General features: G+C 40.5%; 1 protein-coding gene across 11 annotated transcripts; it reads right to left on the bottom strand.

Annotated features, from left to right (window-relative positions):
- Window positions 1-222: 222 nt before the first annotated feature.
- On the bottom strand, window positions 223-18,891 carry LOC128440433 (von Willebrand factor A domain-containing protein 5A). 11 transcript variants are annotated; one of them, XR_008338524.1, is made up of 22 exons: window positions 18,591-18,891; window positions 18,317-18,369; window positions 17,475-17,519; window positions 17,075-17,277; window positions 16,756-16,978; window positions 14,761-14,927; window positions 14,556-14,670; window positions 14,280-14,455; window positions 14,103-14,191; window positions 13,851-13,995; window positions 13,003-13,082; window positions 12,808-12,922; window positions 12,553-12,711; window positions 12,024-12,127; window positions 10,670-10,890; window positions 10,421-10,489; window positions 9,637-9,699; window positions 8,854-8,916; window positions 8,071-8,133; window positions 1,413-1,553; window positions 1,014-1,137; window positions 223-906 (listed from the first exon to the last, which is right to left on the bottom strand). XR_008338524.1 is itself a non-coding variant. In XM_053423137.1 (22 exons), the coding sequence occupies exons 2-22, from the start codon at window positions 18,363-18,365 to the stop codon at window positions 4,509-4,511; spliced, it is 2,517 nt and encodes an 838-aa protein (XP_053279112.1). In that variant the 5' UTR covers window positions 18,366-18,369; window positions 18,591-18,890; the 3' UTR covers window positions 3,143-4,508. The 11 variants fall into 11 exon arrangements, 6 of the variants coding, with proteins under 6 accessions (XP_053279112.1, XP_053279113.1, XP_053279115.1 ...); XR_008338522.1 differs by having other exon boundaries at window positions 1,413-1,542; XR_008338523.1 differs by having other exon boundaries at window positions 223-903; window positions 1,413-1,542.
- Window positions 18,892-18,894: the final 3 nt, after the last annotated feature.

Genomic DNA, 18,894 nt, shown 5'->3' with positions numbered 1-18,894 from the left:
TGGAGGATAGGAATGAACACGTTTTCTGATTGGGCTGCCCATATCTGTTATGCTGAACTCTGGAGATCCTCCGGCCTTTCTCAACAGTGGCTGTTTGTGTGAACACATATCTGAGTGAGAGCCACACAAATAGTATGGAGGACGATACATGACTTAAGTGTAAATGAATGTATGAATAAATACATAAATAAATAAGTAAATAAAAACAGAAACGTAAAAATAAATGTTTGAAATATATTTCCACGTTTATTTATTTCCACATTTATTTATTTCTGTATCTTTGTGTCCGTATGCTAATGATGCAGCTGATCCCTGAGCAAATATAAAAACTAAAAATGCAAAGTCAATGTAATGGTAAAGAAAGAGAAAAAAAAGTCCTGGATCCACACCAACATTTAATGGGTTCTTCAATGACACATACTGTATGCTTCTGCCAAGTTTGGTTGAAATATTTCCAGTAGTTTTTGCACAATATGCTTACAAACACACCAACAGACAGGGATGAAATGATAACCTCCATGGCAGGGGTAACTTTCATTACATTAAATTTAGCTGACGCTTTTATCCAAAGCGACTTACAATTCGTGCATCAACATCTACGAGGGGCCATTTAAGGGGTTCAGTATCTTGCCCAAGGACACTTCTGCGTGCAGATGGGGAAGATTGAGGATTGAACTGCCGACCTTCTGTTTGGAGGACGACCACCCTACCCCTCAGCCACATTCACTTGAAACATAGCATCAAATGAAAATGGTAAACATGATATAAGCAGGACTTTAATGTTGAGACAAAATAAATGCTCTTAAATGGGCACCTATACGATACGAAATCCTCGGAGCCCCATGGCATCTTTCTGCACATGGCAACCCAACAGTGTGTTTCCAGCTTCCATGCCCTCTGATGCTACTGGAAAAAAATACAAAGAAAAATACAATACAAATCATCAGAAGCTGATGTTATCTGGTATACATTGTTAAAAACAACCTATCAGCTCTTAATATTGTGATTGTTACCATTCTGAGCACGGAGCCAGGACACAGCCTTCATAGCCAGAAGCTCCCAATCTCGCTTAGCATCCATCTTGAAGCCATGGAGCCAGATCAGAGCAAGAATGGTGGCCCACACTTCCTGGTTCACCTATTTCAGCAAATCAAAAAGAAAATCATACAGAAAAGGTACAACAGAAGAGAGAAAAACCAAAAGATCAAACATACATGAGAGTTTCAAATGGGAAAATAATGCAATCAGGGACCATCAGTCTGTTTCTGAACAACTTAATGCAACATCATGATAAGAGATTCAGATGTATAAAGTTAAATATACAGACGGGTGGTCACAATATAATATCACTGCATTATTTTAAAACAAGAACCCATTATTAATTTGTGTTATTATTTTTGACAGTAACTCACAGCTGAAGGCTTTGTGTTCTCGACCTCCTCGCTGGTCTTTCCCACAGCAGCAGCCAGAGCCGGATCAAGCAGCCAGCAGCCAGACGCCTTCTGCAGGGAAAGGGTCTCTGGGTGGCTGCTTTGATTGAGCCTGAATTGAGACTGAAGAAATTAGTATAAGAATATCTATCCATTCATCCCATAGCTACATCACTTAATAATTGAGGTTTTCATTCAATCAAGATGCATGAATTACTCTTTGGGAAATTTGCGAAAGTGTTGAAAAACGCCTCTTAATGTTAATGAAAGTGAAAAAGTCTTTTTGGATCCACTCCATGATCTGTATCGGCACCAAAATTTAACAGGTTCTTCCTAAGGTCATTCCTCAGCCCTCACATGCACTGAACTCTGCAGATCCTCCGTACTTTTCTCCAGAGGAGGTATAAAAATTGTCGATAAAAAATAATTACACAAACAAATGAATATATAATACTGTTTGGGATAAAAAGGCAATTTCTGTATTTCTGAAGAAGTGAATTGATTTACTTTAAAGGGCCCATATTATGAAAATTCCACTTTTGTAGTGCTTCTACATGTTATTTTGGGTATCTGGCATGTCTACCGTCCCAAAAACTCTGGAAAAAAACCACTTTCGCGATTTTCGTGAATCAGTGATCGGCTGCTTCATGTGAACGAGCTCTGATCTCACTGTGTCTCTGAGCGAGTGAGTGGGGGCGGGGGACGGAGCCCCGGGACCGGTGTGTGTGCCCTAGCTGGGAGCGCACACACACACTCGCCCGCCCGCTCCTGGTACTTCATGACGGCTTAATACGATGATGTTTTAGAAAATGAACGTGAACGTCACGATTCACATCACCGGGAGGAAGAGACAAACCAGAGATGTGTCTCTCTGCCATTCAGGTAACAGTAGAAGCTACTTCTTTTGCCCCAGGAGAAGTGATCAGGTATGAGTGATAACATGGATAGAGAGAGGAGAGGGTTCGTAATTTTAAATTTGTCTATGTTTACAGCTGGCACTCACTCGCAGTCCACCGCTGTCAGAGATCTTTGTATTAAAGTCAAATATTATTTCCCTAAAATAAAAGCTACACTATGTTCAGTATTGTACACATCCAGTTGAAATGATTTAGTTTCTTTGAAGGTGATCAGTAAACAGAAAAAAACTGGAAGGCCTACATCCAAGAACACAAGTCTGATGAGTTCAGATGTACATAGGAAGATGTTTTCATGTTTTAGAAACAGCTCAGATTACTTCAAAGTGGAGGAAAATGGTTTAATGTAACTTGCATCTACTGTGCATTTACTTGTGATATGAAATTGTGCCAGCAAGAGGACTGGAAATCAGTCAGGTGGTATTTTTAGCACATTTCTTTTCTGACCGGATATTCCCACCGGTGACATTCACACCGGAGGTCAGAGGGAGAAGCAGGAGGAGGAGTAGAAAAAGGAGAAAGAGGAGGATTGCGCAACCTTTGTCACCCAATCGTTTCTCTCTCTACTCTTCCCTCTCCTCTGTGTCAGGAGGATTGACCATACTCACCTCCAACTCTGACATCCACAGGGTTTCCACAATAGTGGAGGATAACACAGCTGCTGACAAGGTACAGCATGAAGATATTTGAATGAGGGTCAACATTAGATGTACTAAATCAAACAAGTTATGCAATCATGTCTACCATGATGAAACTGTATATGGAATGTTGTATGATTCATAAATAATTAAAATCAAGTTTCAGGCCGTAAGATTCAACTTTAATAATACAGTACAAGAGTTTCTGATCTAAAAAAAAAGGTTAAAATTAAAGGTGCAACAGATGAACAATTATTTGTTTTGTTATATGGTCAATTCTGAACAGATGAAGCATAGTGTGAATACAATTGGGCACACACTATTACTGAAGTGGATAGTGCAAATAATGATGTGCAATGTAAAGGTTATAAATATATCTTCATACCATTCATGATTATATGAAGATATACATTCATACGTGAAGTGCACTTTTGCCTGCTGCTGTAATATGTCAATGTGTCCGCCATATTGGACCAGGCAAGACTGGCCTGTTAACACATACCAGCCGCAGTCTGTCTGGGAAAAAAACACAATAAGGTTGAAATTCCAGCTGATTTCAATGAGCTGCTTTTTGTATTGATGAGTTTTGTGATCTACGTGGAAAACTAACAAAAAATTCTCAGTTAAAATGTCAATTGTTCAGATATCATCACTGCTAGACAGAGAGGAGTGTGTCCAAGTTGAATTTAATATAATGTGAATTACTGACGTTTTCAAAATTAAAGCTCTGTTGTTTCACTCGATATAAAGCATTGCTGAAATTAAACATACCTTGACTCTTTAGAAAAATAACTGAAAAGGAAGTGATTCTATGAATATGAATGTTGCTGCCCAAGTGGAGATCGGCACCCACAAAACCAGGAATATCTGTGTCAGTCATATATTGTGAAAAAATGTATTATCAAATTATCAAAAGGATCTGTTGTGAGGGATATTGACACTGCTGCTGTCTATAATCCGAAGACATAGATGAGGACAAGTTCAACTCGGTCCACAGACTGAATGGACAAGACATATGGCAAGTGTGAAGCCGATGAGATGAACGGTTCTAGAGATATGCATCCCACAGACACACAGACAGACAGACAGACAGCAGACAGACTTCTGTGGAAGTCATAGGTAGGTATATGCGTATTTTCATCCAATATTTTTAAGAAGAAAAGGAACCAAATCATTTACGTTTAACCCAAGATTTTTGTCCATATTCAAATAAATACAGATTCTTGCCTTTACTACAAGTCAAACTATTGATTCTAAATAACTGGAGACAAAACCCACGTAGATCACAAACCCTTGAAAACAAATTGTTGACATCAGTTGAAATTAAAATGTAAAAGTATTTTTTATACAGACAAATGGAGCTCCCCCTAACATGCGTGTGTTTACAGGCCACTCTTTCCCAGTCCAAAATGGTGGCGACGCTGGTATGAGCCAGTTGGCCAATGCAGCCTCTACATATACAGTATATGTCAATGGTCATTGCTTTTAATCCAGAAGAAGAAAAGGAAGGCAGTTTAATGAAATCCTCAGAGCCCCAGGACGTCTGTCTGCACACTGAAACCCAATAGTGTGTTTGCAGCTACCACAGATTCTGCCACAGTTGGTGCTGGGAATAAACACAACAAAAAACACATCACATAAGTCAGTAACAGATGATGCACAATGGCTGACAGGCTATAAACCCTCACACATTGTTTACACTTGATTAATTATTTGATCTAACTATTATTTATTGAATGTTACCGTTTTGAGCACGGAGCCAGGACACAGCCTTCATAGCCAGAAGCTCCCACTCTTCCTGAGCATCCATCTTGGATCCATGAAGCCAGATCAGAGCCAGAATGGTGGCCCACACTTCCTGGTTCACCTAATTAACACAAAATTAAAATAAAGGAAGAGATTTTCAGAGGAAATTGGATTAAATGCTATTAATACAACAGTATGCAAGCATTTTAAATTCACTAGAGAAAACTTCAACATTCTCAAAAGGCTTTATTACTCTCTATTTTACTTAAAAACACTAGTATCTAATATTTAAGCCCTGGCCCAAAATAAAACTGTATCAAACTACACAGGTGGGATATTTCTGCTCCATTACACTCTATGCTAAATAAATCAGTAGAAAACACCCTCTGGGATTTTCAGGTAGGTTGTCTTGTTAATTGAGAAAAAAATGCAGATTTTTTTCACATGAAGCAAGAAATTATCTCATTATTCAGAAAAAAAGGGCAGCCTTTTTTTGGGAGTAATGCCGTAAGCTTCTGTACAACAGTAATACTATTATATACTAAATGAAAAAGGTCAATGCCTTTCACAAGCAGCAGGTTAAGTTTCATACTTAGTTTCTGAATGTGGTTATGCTGAGCAGTCCTATCATCACTTTCACTCTCATATGTGCAGCTCATTAGGAACACAGCAGCTCTGTCACATTCCTATTATATAGCTCGTTCTCCTGCTGACTCATTTCCACTGCCGTTTCATAGCTTGACTGATAAGATATATATGTTTTTGAAATAGAGAATCCAACATTTTCTTATGCATGACATCACTGTTATGTTTCGCTTCATCCTATCTGCTTTTTAACAAAGTGGCATCACGTAAAACCACATGAAGAAATCTGTTTCAAAATAAAACAAATCAATAACTTAGTATTACGACTCACAGCTGAAGGCTTTGTGTTCTCCACCTCCTCACTGGTCTTTCCCACAGCAGCAGCCAGAGCCGGATCAAGCAGCCAGCACCCAGAAGCCTTCTGCAGAGAGACCAGCTGCAGCAAAGGGTCTCTGGGTGGCTGCTGTGTAGGTTCAGTGACTTCGTCATTGAAGTCTGAGGGTGGGAAAAAAACTATGGTAGTTACTCTAATAAAAACCTACTGGTTAGGTTACTAATATGGTCCACACTGTGAGTATTTAGTACACTAAATGAGCAAATCTATTTATATGTCTGTCTGTCCACCTATCTATCTCTTGCCTGTCTGTTCTTCTGTGACGACTGTAATTCCTTGAATAAAAGGAAACCTATGTTCTCAACTAAATAGCAGAACCCTACAGTATGAAGCCGAGCATCTTCCGATCCTACAATAAAAACTAAAACCATGTTAATCCTAATGAATGGATTCCATCAACAGTAAAGCGTTAGAGTGCTCTTACTTTGAAACGGACGCAGGAGGTGTTGCAAACGTTTAGGTTTGTGACACAATCAACAGATAAACAGAGAAACTGTGGTGAAAGAACTTTTTGAGAAAGTAGGCAAGACCCCAACTCTTTAGAAGAGGAGCACAGCTCACACTGCTCTAACATGATAACATCGGCACAAAATGAATTCAAGATTCAAGATTTCCCATACTTTCATTATCGCACAAAGCGCACAATCAAAATATAAATGTTGTTCCTCTTCTACCAACAGTTTTTTCTTTAATAAAAAGAGAATATGACGGAAGCTAGAAAGATCTAGCATGACGTTGTCATACTCACAATTCTAGTCAGAATGTGAGTCTGAGACCGCTCCATTGGGCTGTGATTATGGGGCGTGTTTCAACCGAACCAGGAAATAAAATGCCTCTTCGCTCTATTGGATAAACCTACAACCAATCAGAGCAACGTAGTATGTGACGTATGTTAAGCGACGCATTTTGAGTTATTTACTAACGCCGGGTTCACATACCGGATGCTGAAGCGACGTCAAAGCGACGCTTAAACGCAGCGCCAAGCCTTAAATAACAGCTGGCTCCCATCCACTCCAATGTTAAACCTTTGAGCGGGTCACACCGGAGGCTGAAGCGCCGCGCAGCGATCGTATATCGGCGTCAAGTCAATTTTTTCCGCTTGACGCAAGCGTATCGCAACAGGAAACACATTGAAAAATTATTTTAAACGATATTGATGACATTTTATATGATATAAATTATCAAATATGCATCCCATACTTTGAATTCCCCTTCTGTTGTCCTGGAGTTTTAATTTGACTAATGACATTATTAAATCTCCCCCTCTGCCATCCACTACAGCCACACAAGCAGTGATAAAGATAAAAAGAGAGAGAGAGGGGGGCTACGTATTCTCCACATAGGCTTGAGTGGAGAATACGTAATTTACCCTCGACACCCGACATTTAACGGAGCAAACAGCGGAGAAGTTCTTCAACATGGATGACATTAAATTAATAATTGAAGTGAAGAAGTACAGTGAGTTGTATGACCCTCGGAACATGTTGTATAAAGACAACACCAAAAAAGACAAATGTTGGGACGCTGTTGCTTAATGTTGCAGCAGCAAGTAAGTATATGCTTGAATACTACTGGATCAACGGGTGATATTATTAGCGCTGCCCGGCGGTTCAGCGTCGCTACACCGTCCGGTGTGAACAGCCAAGCGCCGGGGCGATAGGGATTAGCGCGGCGCTGCGCTTTGGCGTCGCCTAAGCATTCTCTGTTCCTCTTTCAAAATGAATGCGCTGTCGATGTCTTCTAAAACAGACTCAATGGCAGCATCTACACATCTCAGCTCTTCAGCGGCAGGCATGTTTGAGGAAAACAAAGTCAACCCAAGCGCTATTTGATGACGTAGTTGAATACGTAACTGCTGATCACATATCTATGGTTGATCATCTGTCCATCATCGTATAAGGCCCGCCCTGACAATGTGATTGGTCGGAACAGCTTCTGTTCGGAGCATAATTTTTCCCCAATGGAGCGACTCCAGACCGAGCTTCCCGACCGAAAATGTTGTGGGCAGGGCTAAGTTCGTCTGCCATTCAGGCTAAGAAAAATCACTATGTACAGTGCAAAAACATTACACGTGCAAGATGTTCTGTGTTACACACACACTATTTATTTGTAACCATGCCATGCACTGACAGGCACATTTAAACTTGCAAAGACATACAGTAGTTACTGGTGCATTTCCAATTTCAAAAGAAACTTCGCTAAACAGTAGAAGTCTGAAAACACCCACCAATGACTACTTAGTCTTTGATCATCATCAGTCTTTATAAATATAATCAATATATGTTCTTAAGTCAGTGTGTGCGGACACCTTCGTCAAGGCAGATGTCATCACAATCTTCAAACACTGCACTTTGGAGACTCACCAAAGGACATCTTAGCAGGTGCAGACTTTCGAGAGAGACCCATGGCTTTCTTCATATACATCCCTGAGACAAAAACAGTGGCAGATATCACATACAGATCAACAGATATAAATCCTGAAGGTTTGAGGCAAATTCAATTAACATGACAAGTGCTGAATAGTATATTGTATAAGTTTTTCATTTTCACCAGCCACACTCGTCTGTCACACATACATTTTAGGAATGTGATGAAAAGTCTTAGTTGAGTAATCTCATTTTTTTTTCCGTTTCGTTGATTTTGTTTTGGATTTGTTGATTGTACCGGCTGTGGTGAGCGGATCTTGAAATGGTTTGCGGGCCGTCAGAGCATTAAAAAAGCATATGGTTCCAATAGAGAAACAATTTGTTAGAGACCAGTTGTGGTTAACTCACTAGTTCTATGAGCTATAGGACCTAACCAGCCTTCAGTTAAGTATCAGTCTAGTTTCTAAGATACAAAATATCAGACTTATGTGAAGATAAATATGTGAAATCTTTAATAATGAAAAAATAAGTAAACGTTTGTCGAATATAAACTTTTGGAAGAATATATGTTTTAAGTAAGGCAGATATGCTGTTGCCAACTCTTGGCATACTCAATATAATGTTTCAAATGGCAGTTTCCTTATACAATACATTTCAGTGGTTTTCTCCTTGGTGAATGCCTGAACATGAAATATCAAGTGATGGACATGTATATTTGTGCTCAGCAGATGTAGAATGAAACCAGTGTGTGTTCACGGACCCCTTGAACCTCTTACTCACCTAAGGATCTTTTAGCAGGTGCAGACATGATTCCGCAAGCCATCGGTGCCATCGGATACATCCCTGAGACAAAAACAGTGGCAGATATTACATACAGATCAACAGATATTAATCCTGACGGTTTGAGGCAAATTCAATTAACATGACAAGTGCTGAATAGTATATTGTATAAGTTTTTCATTTTCACCAGCCACACTCGTCTGTCACACATACATTTTAGGAATGTGATGAAAAGTCTTAGTTGAGTAATCTCATTTTTTTTTCCGTTTCGTTGATTTTGTTTTGGATTTATTGATTGTACCGGCTGTGGTGAGCGGATCTTGAAATGGTTTGCGGGCCGTCAGAGCGTTAAAAAAGCATATGGTTCCAATAGAGAAACAATTTGTTAGAGACCAGTTGTGGTTAACTCACTAGTTCTATGAGCTATAGGACCTAACCAGCCTTCAGTTAAGTATCAGTCTAGTTTCTAAGATACAAAATATCAGACTTATGTGAAGATAAATATGTGAAATCTTTAATAATGAAAAAATAAGTAAACGTTTGTCGAATATAAACTTTTGGAAGAATATATGTTTTAAGTAAGGCAGATATGCTGTTGCCAACTCTTGGCATACTCAATATAATGTTTCAAATGGCAGTTTCCTTATACAATACATTTCAGTGGTTTTCTCCTTGTTGAATGCCTGAACATGAAATATCAAGTGATGGACATGTATATTTGTGCTCAGCAGATGTAGAATGACACCATTGTGTGTTCACGGACCCCTTGAACCTCTTACTCACCTAAGGATCTTTTAGCAGTTGCAGACTTTCGACAGAGACCCATGGCTTTCTTCATATACATCCCTGAGACAAAAACAGTGGCAGATATTACATAAAGATCAACAGATATAAATCCTGAAGGTTTGAGGCAAATTCAAGTAACATGACAAGTGCTGAATAATATATTGTATAAGTTTTTCTTTTTCACCAGCCACACTTGTCTGTCACACATACATTTTAGGAAATGCGATGAAAAGTCTTAGTTGAGTAATCTCAGTTTTTTATCCGTTCTGTTGATTTTGTTTTTGATTTGTTGATTGTACCGGCTGTGGTGAGCGGATCTTGAAATGGTTTGCGGGCCATCAGAGCGTTAAAAAAGCATTTAATGGTTCCAATAGAGAAACAATTTGTTAGAGCCCAGTTGTGGTTAACTTACCAATTCTATGAGCTGTAGGATCTAACCAGCCTCCAGTTAAGTATCAGTTTAGTTTCTAAGATACAAAATATCAGACTTATGTTAAGATAAATATGTGAAATCTTTAATAATGAAAAAATAAGTTTACGTTTGTCGATTATTAACTTCGGGAAGAACATATGTTTTAAGTAAGGCAGATAAGCTGTTGCCAACTAATGTGCATACTAAATATAATGTTTCAAATGGCAGTTTCCTTATACAATACATTGCAGTGGTTTTCTCCTGGGTGAATGCCTGCACAGGAAATATCAAGTGATGGACATATTTGTGCTCAGCAGATGTAGAATGACACCAGTGTGCGTTCACGGACCCCTTGAACCTCTTACTCACCAGATGGGCAATAACCAGTTGAAGGCATGAAACCGTGACACATGGGGGAATACATCCCTGAGACAAAAACAGTGGCAGATATTACATAAAGATCAACAAATATATATCCTGAAGGTTTGAGGGAAATTCAAGTAACATGACAAGTGCTGAATAATATATTGTATAAGTTTTTCTTTTTCACCAGCCACACTCATCTGTCACACATACATTTTAGGGTCTTAAACATGGCTCCTTGAAAAAGACACTCACTGGGTGCTGGTATAGCTCTGCGCATCAAAGGTCCTTGAATCGGCTCATTATTGCCTTTGTTGACAGCAATGAAGGCTGTGAAGGAACTGCTCACTCCTGATTGGACACTGAGCTCTACCACCTTCCCCTTCACCCCCTCATCATGCTGTCCCTCGCCATCTCTTTCGTCCATCTCCAGGGAACGAATCAGGCTTCGAGCACCTAGCCTGTGGAATGTTAATCTGCAGAAAAGAAAGAGGAGAGATAGGAGTGTGGATACCCAGGGAAAACATCAGACTTAGGTCAGGTTTGGGCCCACAAAAACAGAAAGTCTGTTGGGTTCGAGTCTGGATTGTTAGTTCTCTCTCGGATGTGAACGGGTCCGCACAGAGAGTTGTGGAATGAGTGCAGCTTACTTTATATATATATATAAATCCAAACATTTATTCAACCCTGTTTGGCTTAGAGCAGGTCTAGAACAACCTCATTTCACCATTGTTTTTTTATTTAAGAACAAGTAGTAAATTGCCCCAGGTGAAAGTCAGAGAGGTGAGAAACAGACTATTAACTGAGGAAGACAGACTGAGACCGGTTCCCTTCATTTCACATCAAAATTAGCAGAACCAGATAGATGCTTCACATTGTGGAAACCAGCAGTTTCCAGAGTTAAACCTTTGATCTGCTCTGGAATGAAGTGGGCTGCAAGTGCAACTTCTGCAACAATGTTTGGACAAACTCTGGGAACACTATTTGATTTCCTTTGTATAAAGAACTCCATGAGGTTGCTTGGCTGCTGGATGACTCAAGATCCCAGTATTCCTAGATTCTGAAACCCTCTACTGAGACATTCAACTAATTTAAATAAACAAGTTGGTTGAAAAACATTTGACAGGTAGTGGACAATGTGAGCTAGGCTTTAGTTTTCAAGTAATTTTACAGCATAGTGTCACTTTCTTTTCATTTACTTTATGAATATCATTGTCACATTAACTATAACATTTTTGGAAAGATGGTCATTGATTGACATCCTGCAGTGGCGGATCCAGGCTATTTCTAAATCAGGTTATTAAGGGGCCACAAAATTACACAGAGGAGGAAATTCTACATCTGTCATCCTTGCACTATTCCTGATTCAGAAAGCTGCACATTTAGGACATTCATTGTTTTCTGTTAGCTCTATAGTTTTTTACCGTTATTCATCATATAGTCAAATCTATATTTATTTGTTTGTAGCGTTAGTGGGCAACTAGTTTGTTAAGTCACCTGGCAGGACAGGGGCACTTTAGGGGCCAGTTCCCCCCTGACCCCACCATTGGATACATGTGATTGCACAGTAACGTCAGCATGTGATTCAAAGTGATGCTGCTTTTTTTACCCAGTGTCCTCAGCAGGTTTGAGAGAGAAGTGTAGCTTGTTCTCAGAGGGACGACCTGCCAGGCTGTACTTCACCGTCACACCACCCTCTGCTGCCTTTGAACTCTGAGAAAACATCACAAAACATCCCATCTTCATAATTACTTTATAAAAATGCAACTTAATATTATTTTTTTCCCTACACCTAACCATGAAAGACCATGAAAGCATCCTTACATAACATCCTAAAAAATCACTATGCATAATTATTTTACATTTGATATATAAGCATGAGATAGCAGTATGATATAAGTGTGTGTAATTATCAATTATATATGGAATAGGGAGGAAACAGATTCAGTGTGTATCGTGGTAAAATTCCTGACTGAATTCTTAAATTATTCATTTTGATTCAATGGTGATTTGGTTTAATTGTAACAGCATGAGCTGTTAATAATCTGGCAATAGCAATTTATATTTTGTCAGGACTCTAAGACGTTTGGGTTCGACGCCTGCAGAAAAAGACGACCTTTCCACTCTGCTGCTCCTACCTGTCCACTGAGCTGCGCATAAATCAGTGACCGCTGACCCTGGAAAATAGTTGTGATTGTTGGGGAGAGAACAGTGACAGACACTCCCTTTGGTAAATTCCACGTGACTGAGATGTCCGCCACTGCTGGCTGGAGAGCAAATCTCAGAGACTGCATCACCTGGTAAGAGGAAAATATAAAGAATAAAGACATAAGAATGACACTAGTAACAGTAGATTTGTATTAAAAGCTTTCTGCCTGTGGCATTTGTCTTACTTTAGGTTGCATCCTATCAGCCCCTGTGATGAACTGAGCGTGACCTCCTCCTTCCTTGGCTAACCCATTGATAAGAGCAGAGCTGGCCCCTTCCCCGATCCCAAAAGAGAAACACCTACAACAGAGAAGTTAAGTGTTTAACACAGACTGCATTACAACATGGGACACACTGTGAGCAGGACTCTGTGGTTTCACCTGTGGGAACCTGAATTCTTCTTCACCAGATCGATCACTTCTTTGGTGTTGAACACTTCTCCGTCAGTGAAGACAAATAGCTGGGGGGGGGGGGGAGTTACACAAGAGTTACATACCAGCACAACCAGTAACATGTCATCCAGCTAATTAAGAATAATGAGAAAGGTGTGGTAACTATGAGTTTCACACACACCATTGCAACATGCTCAAGACTGTTCTTGGACATAGATGCACGTAGATGCACTGTATGAATGTGTGCGAGAAGAACTGTAGTGTAATAATACTAAGATAAGTGCTATATAAATACAGGCGATTTAATCCTAACCTAATCTCTGAATAGGTCAGTGATACTATCCAGTATCACTGCACACACGTCACTCTTGCATGACTGAACGATGCTAACGTTTAATAGCATCGTAAAATGATAGATATAATTTCTGCCTGACAAAGTTTTAAACTTTTAGAGTGAGTATTCTCTATGAAATGATGCAGTTGTAGCCTAAAACCTCGAGTAATCCATAGCACAGCAACTGAACATGATCTGTGTCACATTCTATTCTAACAGAGTGAGGCAGGGCAAAGTAAGTAGGGACCACCAGTTGAATGCTTATGTGCATTTAGCCGAGCTTTTACTTTTTCAAATAAGGTGCAGCATGTCCATAATGAGAAAACTTTATATCCTTTATGTTGCCTCGTCGGTGTCCGTAATGTCCACTGGTTTTTTTTAGAGTTATATTTCTGTGACATAAACAGAGACAGTAGTGCGTTGACTCTGATAGTGATGATAGCATTGATTCTCGTACAACTTTTGCCCAATGTGTGTGTGTGTGTGTGTGTGTGTGTATTACTTGTCTAGGTTGATTAGGAATGCAGGGCTGGCTGTAAATGTGTTTGATAGGTTCAAGGATCTCTGTTCCTCCCAGATTCGCCTGCATCGCTTCGACTTTCTTCAGAGCCTCTTCTAAGTTCTTTTCACTGTACTCCACACTCTTACTGCCATCGCACACGTGCATGAACACATGTTAACACACATGCACAAACAAGCATTAACAACAAGGACAGGATGAGATATGTTGAATGGACTTGAGGGAGTGACTTACCGGAAGATGTGTTCAAAGCTGGAGCCGAAACTGTAGATGTTGAAGTAGCAGCCCATTGGTAAGCTCTTCAACAGGAGCAGTAGAGTATCCTGAGAGAAGCAGAAACAAGATGGTGAAGGTAACTGTGTGTGAGACACTATGAAAAGTTTAATGACAGAGTTTACACTCGCTGAATACCCTGGCACTGGCAATTCGAGTTTCTTGCTGCTTGCCATTACTCGTTGGACAACCCATACTCCCAGATCGATCCAGTAGGAGCACAAACTCTCCACGTGAGGCGAGTGAAGACATCACAGACTGGGGGAACTCAGGGTACAGGCTCAGCATCAGGACTGGATCGCCCATCAGACTCCCTGAAACATCATTTATTCCAACACGTGTAACTCAGTTGGACTAAGAAGATGATCGACTTTACTATTGTGCAAAGTAACAACCTGACTCGTTTTCACTCACCTGGTTTGGCAGACTCCTGTCCTGCCTCCACCACAGCAGTGGGCTTGTGAGCATCTCTGTAATAAATCAGCAGCTCAACATCTCTGTCAAACTTGTGTCCTGCAGCCAACTTGACCTGCAGTTCACAAAGCACACTCAGTTATATTTGTATCTCTCAGTTATGAGGAACAACCACACACAGTGGACATGTGAGCAGTCTACCTACCGTGGCCTGGGTCTGCTCTGTGTTGACGTACTGGAGAGGCTCCAGAGAGCAGCTGGACTCCACTTTGGAGATTGGACGAGGAGACGACACTCGGACAGAAAACGACAGACTGTAGGGAACCAGAGACGCTGGAACAGAGGTAACCTGCACACTAGCACCTTCAGAACCTGTATACAACACAAGAAAAGAGAATCATAAATAAAGGTAGATGTCCTTCTCCCTGCTGCTTTCTTCAGATCCTCTGATCCTGAGGTGTTCCCAGGCAAGATGGTGTACACACTCCAGCATGTTCTTGGTCTGCCGCTGGGTCTCGTCTTATTTGGGAGATCAGATGCCAAAAGTAGCTCAATTAGCTCCTTTCATTGTGCTAAAGCAGTGATTTTAAACTGATGTATGACCTCCTCACACTGCTTCTCAGGGTGAACTCAGCCTCCCTATGCTCAGGGGGATTATTCCACTCAAATCCCTACATCCCAGGGCTCAATGAGGTTTTTGTCTTTTTTAGGAGCCGCGTATCTGAGGTAATGCAACTAAACCGGGGAGAAAAGTTCAGGGATCAAGTTCAGTTACTGCGCCTTCTCTCATGGTCCACTCTTACTCTAACGCTTTCTTAAGAATTGCATTTTATGTCTGAGGTAAAAATAATTTTGAAAGATTACTCAAAAAAGCATGACAAATTGAGGTAAGGTGAAGGGAAACCACAATTCCTACAATCAGCAACCAGTGGGGGGGAAAGTCATGGCTGCTGCAAATTGTGGAATGTCAGCTTAAAATGATACAATTACATTGTAAAAAAAGATAAACAAAATAGAAAAATACATGACAGATGTCAGGTTTGATTGGTTCTTCACCTCAAACAGGTCACAAGTCATTTCACCGGTCATTTATTAGGATTTCAATATCAGGATTTGCGGGTAAAGGAAGGGTAAAGCCTGACTAGTTATTATTATTATTATTATTATTATTGTTATTATATGACACTCAGAGGGTGCATACTTCTGAGGCCCAACACTCGAAATTTGTAGTTAGATTGCGCCAAATTATACTAACTAAAAACATATTCTCAGCGAAATCAATGAAAAAAACAAAAAGGCCCTGTTTCGCAATGTGAAAGAAAGTGAAGAAAAATATAGATCCAGATCAACATTGTTCTTTTATCAACCATACCACATTCTGCCACCAAGTTTCATTGTAATCCACTCAGAAGTTTTTGACACCAGATAAATATTGGTTGCAAGGTAAAAGTTGATGTGAGTCTACTACAGCAATCTAACAAGCAATACAGCAGACTATACAGTTGAAGTAAAGATTAATTTGTTTAGAGCCTACTGCACCCCTCTCTATACAGCTCCACTCTGGGTGAATTACAAGAAGGAGAGCTTGCGTAAATTGAAAGTAGTCTATAATGACTGTTTGAGGATACTCCTGAGAAACCCAGGAGTACTAGAGCAAGTGAGCTGTTCTTCAAAATGGGTTTAACCACCTTCATGGCCTTGCTGAGGAACCTTACTTTTAAGTTTATGAGTCGGCTGGACCGCTCTACAAATTTTATAATTGATCTGAAGACAGACCCTGGTCGCAGCTCTGCTAAGTACACATCCAAGATCTGGGAACACTGGCATGAGTGCCTTTTTTAGCCTTTTTCCCTTGTATATTTTTATGTAATGTATTGTTTGTATGTATTGTTTTTTATTATGTGGGCCTTGAGCCTTTAATAAAGTTTATATATATATAGAGCAGCTTCTTTCCTCAGGCTTTGAACCTTTATAATTTATACTGCTGTGAACCATTTTGTCTGACCTCGCCGGTGGTCTGACTCGGCTACAGACATTGACAATAGTTTTTAGAGAAGGCTAGTTTTGTGGGGAGTAATGAAAAGGCAGCATTAATTACAATGAGCCTTTCACTGAGCACTTGGTACTTGACACTACACTAGTGACGGACAAGACACAGTTTGGTGTGCATTGAACCACAAGTGCTGGCTGGGTTTCCTACCCTGAGGTTCATAGCGAGGGTTGAGCACAGCAGGCAAACAAAACCTCAGCCCGTCATCCGCCTGCACAGCCAGCTCAGTGACGTACTCCAGCCTGATGGAGGCACTCTCTCCTGGAGGCAGACTGCCCACACTCAGAGTGAATATATCTGGACTCTGCTCGCTCTCCTCCAACAGGAAGGCCTGCTGACCGGAGCTCAGCGAATCATCATACTCCTCACGAGCCTGAAGACACAGACACAACACACCTGAGCTACACTCACTGTTTTACTGGTTCTTTAGGATCCATCACACTGAGTGAGACATCACTGTCCAGCTCACCTTCTGTTTCTCCTTCACCTCAGCTACAATCTGTGTCTGTCCAATCTGAGCACTGAAGTGACAGACAGCAGCGTCTCCAGGCAGAGGGAAGACGAAAATAGCCTCCAGAGGTTTGTCCTCCTTGTTCTCGTAGTTCAGAGTGGAGACCACTGTCGCCACATGGTCCCTCACCTCCAGCTCCACCTCAATGCTCTTCAGGGGAACTGAGCGAGAAACAAAAACAATATTAAGATGATGTGAGAACTGTTGTGTAATCTGTATTTGCTGTACTCTATTCTATACTTAAATTTATAGCCACATTAAACAAGCGTCTGTCTAATAAAGTTAAGAACAGGATTATATTATCTGACCCCCATTACATTACATTAATGTTGTGACTGTTTTTCTAACAGCGCTGTACCTTGTTCCTTCTGGGCAGTAAGTAGTCCACAGCATTCCATTTTACCTGTGAAACAATTAACAACACATTTAAGGACTTACTGTTGTAGGGATGAGTGTTATGACTGTTATTTTGCATTGCAGGTATTCAGCAGTACCAACAGTACATTGTAGTGTCCACTTTAAGGGACTTTCATATCTAACTCAGATGTGCCAGACAGAGAGACATCAGTTTCAACTCTTTTGTGTGTTTTGCCAGTGGCAAGACTTAATGACACGATGGGATTTAGGAATGCATACTTTAGACTTAACTATCCAATAGGATGCGAACACCGACATGTAACATAGAGAGTTACAGCAGTTCTAGCCTTTCATGGATGTGCTGTACTTTTTTATATATGTCTTAAAAATTGTATGACCTTTCTATTACTTATAGACTGTCCAAGAACTTAATTTCTTTTTTCTTTATCTTCAAAGGAAACATATGGAAATCAGTTTCCTGTGTCTAAATTCTTGTCTGAAAAGTGTCAGGTGTAAAAGGGATATAAACTATTTAAAAAATAAACCCTTATTACTTCGTGTTAGACTTTGATTTAAATGCATTGACAAGGATTGAATTGCCACTTTTTTTAAATGGACTTTGTTGGGTTTGGATTGCGCAACAGGGGCTTTTCCCGGTAAAAAAGGACGGATCTGACTTATTAATATACGCGTCTACTCACACTTCGGTCAGCTACAATAACTTTGCTGCGCACGTTAAGATCCTGTAACTGTTTTAACGTAAAACAAATACAACTGAATTGACAATCATACTTTGTGCATATTCCATCGCATCACACCCATACAGTCTATAATCACACCCACCTTGTTTGTTTACGTTAGGGGCGCAGTCACAGAAACTTGAACGCACCATCAGTCTGATGGGAAGTAACGGATCGTAAAAGAAACTGAAGAAGGCAGCGGGTTTTTGTAGACGCCATATTTTTTATCCACATTGCAGCGATGTATTTTACCACTGAGATTCGTCTCCAGCGCCAGTGGGACGTTAAACAACGTTATTTCCAGTGTGTCTGGTGGAAACTTCTGGTGCGTCATTTTGTCCTACATGTGTAAGTCCAGAGAAGAAGAAGCAATTTACCTCTAGCTCTGTGGGACGCTGTCACTGCAGGTCGTGATTAGATGTGCAGACCTGGTGCAGACACAACAGGGTGAAACGAGGAAGAACCTGTCCTGTAAACACTGCGAGAAAAGTTCCCGTTACGCCTGCTGGTTTGTTCGATTTTATCCCTACAGAGAACCGGACGGGCGGAGCTTGATGTGGATATTTGAGCCCTGTTGCACAAGCCCAGTCTGAGAAGGTTGTGTCTGTGCCTTATCAGGACAGACCAGTCAGTGACATGGCAGTAGTGTTGCCAACTCCTCAGCAAGGAAAGTAGCTATTG

Source organism: Pleuronectes platessa, chromosome 5 (assembly GCF_947347685.1).
Source record: "Pleuronectes platessa chromosome 5, fPlePla1.1, whole genome shotgun sequence".
Classification (NCBI taxonomy): domain Eukaryota; kingdom Metazoa; phylum Chordata; class Actinopteri; order Pleuronectiformes; family Pleuronectidae; genus Pleuronectes; species Pleuronectes platessa.
Note: the sequence above shows the minus strand (reverse complement) of the source record. Positions and strands in the feature narration are given on the sequence as shown.

Bases quoted from the DNA above. Each gene is read 5' to 3' on its own strand.
- LOC128440433 (XM_053423137.1), bottom strand. From the start codon at position 18,365: ATGGTGCGTTCAAGTTTCTGTGACTGCGCCCCTAACGTAAACAAACAA. The intron at 12,923-13,002 runs GTGAAACCACAG...TCTCTGTTGTAG, and splicing joins AAGAATTCAGGTTCCCACAG to GTGTTTCTCTTTTGGGATCG. The intron at 8,917-9,636 runs GTGAGTAAGAGG...TTTTTGTCTCAG, and splicing joins AACTGCTAAAAGATCCTTAG to GGATGTATCCGATGGCACCG.